Source organism: Chrysemys picta, chromosome 13, assembly GCF_011386835.1.
Source record: "Chrysemys picta bellii isolate R12L10 chromosome 13, ASM1138683v2, whole genome shotgun sequence".
Lineage (NCBI taxonomy): Eukaryota > Metazoa > Chordata > Testudines > Emydidae > Chrysemys > Chrysemys picta.
Genome location: NC_088803.1, coordinates 20,535,065 through 20,542,685, shown reverse-complemented (window position 1 = coordinate 20,542,685; position 7,621 = coordinate 20,535,065). Strand labels below are relative to the sequence as shown.

At 42.6% G+C, this 7,621-nt stretch overlaps 1 protein-coding gene across 1 annotated transcript; it reads right to left on the bottom strand.

Annotated features, from left to right (window-relative positions):
• Positions 1-5,119: 5,119 nt before the first annotated feature.
• Positions 5,120-6,058, bottom strand: LOC101948260 (olfactory receptor 12D1-like). Its single transcript, XM_005309051.2, has one exon. It carries the CDS (start codon positions 6,053-6,055, stop codon positions 5,120-5,122), a length of 936 nt encoding a protein of 311 aa, XP_005309108.2. The 5' UTR covers positions 6,056-6,058.
• Between the last annotated feature and the right edge of the window lie 1,563 nt (positions 6,059-7,621).

The window sequence follows — 7,621 nt, the reverse complement described above, 5'->3', positions numbered from 1 at the left end:
TTATCAATTTGTTCCAAAACCTCCTCTAATGACCCCTCAATCTGGGACAGTTCCTCAGATTTGTCACCTACAAAGAATGGCTGAGGAATGGGAATCTCCCTCACATCCTTTGCAGTGAAGATCAATGCAAAGAATTCCTTTAGCTTCTTTGCAACACTTTTATCTTCCTTGAGTGCTCCAATGGCACCTAGATCATATGGTGTCCCCCCCTCCCAAATTCTTTGGCAGGCTTCCTGCTTCTGATGTACTTTAAAAATTACTATTAGTTTTTGTCTCTTTTGCTAGTTGCTCTTTTTGGCCTGTGTATTTATAAGTTATGCTTGACTTGCCAGAGTTTATGCAATTTTCTATTTTCCTCCATAGGATTGAATTTCCAGTTATTAAAGGATGCCCTTTTGCCTCTAACCTCCTCTTTTACTCTGTTATTTAGCCATGGTGGCTTTTTTTTTTTTTGGTCCTCTTAATATTTTTTTTCATGTGGGGGTATACATTTAATTGGAGCCTGTATTATGGTGTTTTTAAAAAGTTCCCATACAGCTTGCTGGAATTTCACTCTTGTGACTTTTCCTTTAAATTTCCATTTAATTAGCTTCCTTGTTTTTGTGCCATTCCCTTTTTTGAAGTTAAATGAGACTTTGGTGGGTTTCTTTGATATTTTCCGTCCACAATGATCTTAAATTTAATTATATTATGGTCACTACTACCAAGCGGTTCAGCTATATTCATGTCTTGGACCAGATCCTGTGTGCAAATTAGGACTAAATCAAGAATTGCCTCTCCCTTTTGGGTTCCTGGACTAGCTGCTCCAAGAAGCAGTCATTAATGGTGTCTAGAAATTTAATCTCTGCATCCTGTCCTGAGGTGACATGTACCCTGTAAACATGGGGATAGTTGAAATCCCCCATTTTATTGATTTTTCTGGTTTTGTGGCCTCTCTGACCTCCCTGGGCATTTCACAATCACCATCACCAACCTGGTCAGGTGGTTTGTAGTATATTCCTACTGCTATACTCTTATTATTCAAGCATGGAATTTCTATCCATAGAGATTCCATAGTACAGTTTGATTCATTTAAGATTTTTACTATATTTGAGTCTATGCTTTCTTTCACATACAGTGCCTCTCCCCCACCAGTATGACCTACTCTGTCATTCCTATATATTTTTACCCTGGTATTACTGTGTCCCATTGATTTTCCTCATTCCATTGAGTTTCTGTGATGCCTATTATATCAATATTCTCCTTTAACATCAGCAATTCAAGTTCACCCATCTGAGTTTTTTGACTCCTATCATTTGTATACAAATACTTAAAAATGGGTCAATATTTAGCTGTCTGTTTTCCTGTGATGTAATTGAATGGGATTGTTTTTCAGTTGACTATTTCTCTTCAGCTCCTACTAGTATTTTATCAAGTTCCATCATCCCCTCTTTACTAGGGTATAGAGAATGCCCATTAATAAATCCTCTCCTAAGAGATGTCTCTGTCCAAACCATGTGCTCCTAAGCACCTGTCAACATTACCCCAATCCTTAGTTCAAAAATTCCTCTATGACCTTTTTAATTTTAATTTTCGTTTACAAAATGTTTAATTCATAGACTTTCAGGCCAGAAGGGACCATTGTGTTAATCTGGTCTGACCTCCTGAACATCACGGGTAGTAGATCCTCACCCACCCACTCCTGTAATAGACTCATAACTTATAGTCTGTTACACAAGTCCTCAAATCATGGTTTAAAGACTTAACGTTAAAGAGAATCTACCATTTACACTTCTTTAAACAAGCTAGTGACACATGTTCCATGCTAAACAAGGAAGCAAAAAATCCCCAGGATCTCTGTCAATTTGACCTGGAGGGAAATTCTGTCCCGCACCCAAGTATGGCAACCAGTCTCTCTTTCTTTCTGACCCTTCACCCCCACTGTTCCACCAACTCTAAGGTATCCCAATACCTTAGGTGTTGCTGCTGCTAGTTCCAAAAATCAGTAGTCAGCTCATATGCTGTGTGCACCAACCAACTGAAAATAGAATGAAAAAGCGAAAATGGAGAGATTGAGAGAGGAGTGGAAAAAAATGAAGTATAAGAAAGAAATATAGGGGGAAAAGGGAAGAAAGAATAATAATTTCCTAGTCTGAGAAAATTCTGAGGTTTTGTCTCTGCTGATAAAAAGAGTGAATTGTTATAAGCTCTTCGGTGCCATATCATACTTGAGTAAACTGGATTCCTCTTGATGCTGAAATATTATAAAAATGACATGGGATAAAGTCCACTGTAGGGGAAATTTCAGAGATGATTGAACACTGAAAACCTTGATGACTGTGCAAGTGAGACATCCCTTTATTACAGTCACACTCTCTGAAACACCTACTTTGTTAGCGGTGAAGGGAAATTTCCTTTCATCTGACAGCTCCTCTGGGAGAGAATCCTTGCCTCACTTGAGAATTTCAAGCTGCAAAACAAACAAGACCAACACTTCCTGGAGAGTTGGAAGTCAACAATATTGTGAGGACTAGAGTTGGCTGAAAATCAAAAAGAGCAACTGATTTGAAAATATTTTCACTGGCATATATTTCACTCAATTTCTGTAAACAGTATTTGCATAGTGAAGTAGTTCTTTTTGAGAGGTTGGGAAAGCCATGCTAGTGTGGTATGTGGAGGTTGTAGAAGCAAGAAACATGAGCTGGGAACATAAAAGTTAATGGAGGGATATTGATGCCCGGGTCTCATTCAAATTAATGAGTATTAGTGGGCATTGGGTGTACAGGCCTCTTTGAAAGTCAATAGATACCATAACTGATGTATAAGCACCTGAATAGAACTGAATAAAGACAGAATCTGTCTTCAAAGCTTAGGGCTTACAGCATATTTCCAAAGGTATTTAGATACCTCAAGATGCAGATAGGCACCTACTGGTAGTTACACAAGCACCTACATAAGAACATAAGAACAGCCAGACTGGGTCAGACCAAAGATTCACCCAGCCCAGTATCTTGTCTTTCGACAGTTGCCAATGTCAGGTGCCCCAGAGGGAATGAACAGAACAGGTAATTATCAAATCATTCATCCCCTGATGCCCATTCCCAGCTTCAGGGAAACAGAAGCTAGGAACACCATCCCTGAACATCCTGGTTCATAGCCATTGATGGACCTATCCTCCATGAACTTATCTCGTTCTTTATTGAATCCTATTATAGTTTTGGCCTTCGCCACATCCTCTGGCAAGGAGTTCCTAAGTGTGTTAGGCATCTAATGCCTCTTCAGCTCACATGATGGAGTGATCTGTCCCCCTCTAGTGGCAACTATGCAGTGTGGAGTGGTTGATGTGTTGCTATGGCCATGGTTAACAGAACTGTGTCTTTTAGCCCCAGTAGTAGAAGCTTGTGCTTTACTATCCCAAGGTCCTAGGTTTTGATTACTGATGCTGATGTTTCCAGCAGAAAATTGAGATTTGCTTTTCTGATGAGAAATCAACATGTTTTGAGAAAAGCCAAATCCTTTAATAGAAAACATAGAAAGGTAGGGATGTAAGGGACCTCAAGAGGTCACTTAGGCCAGCCCCCCATGCTGAGATAGGACTGAGGAAACCTAGACCATCACTGACAGGTGTTTGTCTAAACTGTTCTTAAAAACATCCAGTTATGGGCATTCCACAACCTCCCTTGGTAACCTGTTCCACAGCTAAGCTAGCCATAGACTTAGAAACTTTTTCCTAATATCCAATTTAAATTGCCCTTGCTGCAAAATAAGCCAATTCCTTCTCATCCTGCCCTTGGTGAATGTGATGAGCAATTGATCACCTTCATCTTTATAACAATCTTTTACTACAAACTTTGAAGCTCTGAACAAAGGACTGAATGACCCATCCAAGCTGTGGCTGTGTTCCAGAGAGACTTTCAAGCCAGGAAACTCACCAATACTGCTAAGAACCTGATATGTGGATTTTGAATCTTTGTATGTATGTGAGTGCTTTATCATTTAACAGCTCTCCTCTTGTTCTTTCTTTTTTCTTTATAACAAACTTTGTGTTTTAGGCAGTAAAGGATTAGCTGGCAGCATGGTATTCTGGGTAAAATCCAAAGGTATATTGACCTGGTAACGTGGCTGACCCTTTGAGGTCAGAAGAACATTTTGTATATGTGAGCAAAGTTTTTTAAATAACTTCTCACTGTACTGGACCTATGTGCTGACTGGAAACCAGAGAACTGGAATGCAATAAACAGGTCTATGTGATTTCTCTTTTGCTTCTTGATAACTAAATAACTCTCTTATCCTGTTTCCCCTCCTGTAAAGCAGCAGCTCCTCCCAGCTGTTGCTCTTGCCTCTCTGTGGTGCACAGCTCACAGCTTGCTGGCTCTGCCATCTGCCGTGCAGGGAGGGGACCCAGCCACACCATATGACCGAATGGGGCTAGCTAAACCTTGCAGAAATCAGGGAGGCACGTGACCCCTTGTGCTCCCCGTGTGTTGCCTCTGGTTTGACATGATTTGTTCTTAAAAATCCCTGCTGGCTCTCACTTATCACCTAGGTTTGATGACTATTGTAAATTATAGAGAAAATAAAACCGAGAATTTCCTAATTAGTGTGTAAGAAATCCAAACATGTTAATTTGTGGAATTACACAAATAGTTCACCCATATAACCTTAAATCTGACCTATCACAGGGTTTTCCAGCTTCCCAGAGAGTGAAACTCAGGGAAATATTATGTACATTCTCTATTTGAATAATTTTATTTATTTTATACGATTAACGGTCATTCCCCTTTGTCTCCCCCACGATATGTCTCTAACTCACAGTTTATCCAATAGCAGACTATAAAGTGGAGTTAATGTTCAGAGCACATGTCACTCATTTTGTGATAAATATATTACAAGGATGTTGTAATTTTTCCCAAAAGGACACAGGATAGTCACCATTATATTTAAACAAAATCCAAACAACTTACAATAAGAAATGACATTTGGGTTCCCACATAACTTTAATTCTGCCCTGCAGTGACACCACTAAGGGGAAATTGGGGGGGGGGGGGGGGGAGTACTGTTCTTAAAAAAAAAAATCTGTGTGTCAACAAATACTAAAATGTTTTACTTGTATTTTTTTTTGTCTTCATTTAATTCATGTTCATCTAGGAAAGAGTTTTCTGTTCAGGAATTTCTTTAGTGCTGTTTTCACCTCCTCATTTCTCAGGGTGTAAATCAGGGGGTTCAGAACTGGGGTGATGATGCTGTACATGAGGGTGGGTATCATGTCTCTTTCAGAGGGGAAACCCGGTGAGGAAATCATGTAGTTGCCAAGGACTGGCATATAGAATAGAGACACCACGGTGAGGTGGGATGCGCAGGTGGAGAAGGCCTTTCTCCTACTTTCCCGCGAGTGGACTTTCAGGAAGAGGAAGGAGATAATGTAGATGTAGGAGAAGAGTGTGAGGACAAAGGAACTCAGACCAAGGACACCAGCATCGATGTTGAGTAGGGCCAGGTTGAGGTGGGTTCTGCCACAGGCAAGGCTCAGCAGGGGCTTGATATCACAGAAGAAGTGGGGGACGAGGTTAGAGGCGCAGAAGTGTAGCTGGGAGGTCATCACTGTGGATATCAGGGCATGCAGGAAGCTGGTGGACCAGGTGGCCACTGCCAGGAGCAGGCAGGTCTGTGGACTCATGACCAGACTGTAGCGCAATGGGTTGCAAATGGCCACATAGCGGTCGTAGGCCATGACGGCCAGCAGCACGGCCTCACTGCTGCCCAGGAGGTGGAAAAAGTGGAGCTGTGCCAGGCAGCCGGCAAAGGAGATGGTCTGGTGCTCTGACAGGAAACCAGACAGCATCTTGGGCACAGTAACTGTGGAAAAGCAGATGTCCAGACTGGAGAGGTTGCCCAGAAAGAAGTACATGGGGGTGTGGAGCCGGGGCTCAGCCACTACCGTGGTTATGATGGCCACGTTACCCAGCAGGCTGGTCATGTAGAGCAGGAGGAAGAGAGGGAAGAGGAAGTGATTCAGCCCTGGGAGTTTGGTCAGGCCCAGGAGGACAAACTCACTCACCTCTGTCTGGTTCTTCATTGCCGAGGATGGGAGGGAGACATGCTAGTGCAGAAAGAGATGCACGAATTGCTGTAATTTGTATTTCAACAAGCACCTGCCACCCAAGGTCTCAGAGTGCCTAGCGGTCATTAATTAAACCTTCCCACTCCTGCTATGGGTTAGCATCTCCGTTTCATAGTCGGGGAAATGGCAGTAGAGAGGGGCAATGTATCATCTATATACCTGTATCTATAAAATGCTATTTGGTTGTAAATGTAAACACTTGATAGTAAGGAAATTCCAGAACATCTACAGTTCCCAGTGTAACTGTGATTCTACCCCTTGTGCATCCATCCCATGCACTAAATAAGGCAAAGCTCTTGGGCAAGAAAACACTATATGTTAATGTGATTAAATCCCATAGCATAATGCATATGAACAAAGGTGCTGAATTAAAGTTGTAAAGCTGGCATTTTCTAACTGCCAAGTGTAGAATTTGACTTTGAAATTTAAACAATACTCTTGTACATAGGGGTTGTTTTTTGTTGTTGTTTGTTTTTTTCACATTATTCTATTAGTTGCAACTATAATAAAGATAATCAGTTCTGGCTTCCCCCTGAGCTGTGCTGCAAAGATTTCTGCCACTCAATCAACAGGCATGATCACATTAGCTTGTGTCAGAAGAAGACTTTTATAGATAGAGCCCTACCAAATCCATGGTCTATTATGGTCAATTTTACGGCCATAGGATTTTAAAATTGGTAAATGTCACATTTTCAGCTGTTTAAACTGAAATTTCACGGTGTTGTAACTGTGGGGGTCCCAACCCGAAAGGGGATTGTGTGTGTGTGGGGGGGTCACAAACCTGTTGTAGGGGGGTCACGGGATTGCCACCCTTGCTTCTGTGCTGCCTTCAGAACTGGCCTGTGAAGGCAGCAACTGCAGAGCTTCCTGCAGCCGCAGGAGGTTCCCGGAGATGGAGTCCTGTCCCTCCCCTGCCCAGCCAGAGTTAGGAGCTCCCATTGTTGGGGTTCTCCCAGCAGCACAGGGAAGATCAGACACAACTCCACAAGTCTCCTCCAGCTGCAGGAATGTCTGGGGCTGCTGCCCAGTCCCAGAGAGCGTCCTGCAGCAGGGGGATGCACCTGGAGGTGGGTCTGGTCTCCCGCCCCAAAGGCAGCTGTGAAGGAGATGGACAAGTCCTTTCCCCCCCTGCCCACCTGGAGATAGCGGCCCCCTTTACTGGGGAACTCCTAGGAACAAGGGCACATCGGATTACGTGGGGAATGGCTTATTTCATGATCCATAATGCATTTTTCATGTCCATGAAATTGGTAGGGCCCTACTTATAGAAGAGGGCAGGGGCATAGAGAGATGAGGCCAGGTGGCTGGTCTTAGAGACGGCCAGGGGAAGCCTAGCTCATATCTCTTTCTTTATGCCCTTCCATCCCCCCAGTGCTCCAGCAGCAATCAACTATTCCATTACCTCATGTGTTACTGCTTCCAAAAGTCAGTAGTCATATCCTCTGTGCAGCATCCAACTAAAAATAGAATGAAACAGAGAAAATGGAGTGATTGAGAGATGAGTGAAAAAAAATGAAAAAT

Coding starts and splice junctions, on each gene's coding strand:
- LOC101948260 (XM_005309051.2), bottom strand. CDS start 6,055: ATGAAGAACCAGACAGAGGTGAGTGAGTTTGTCCTCCTGGGCCTGACC.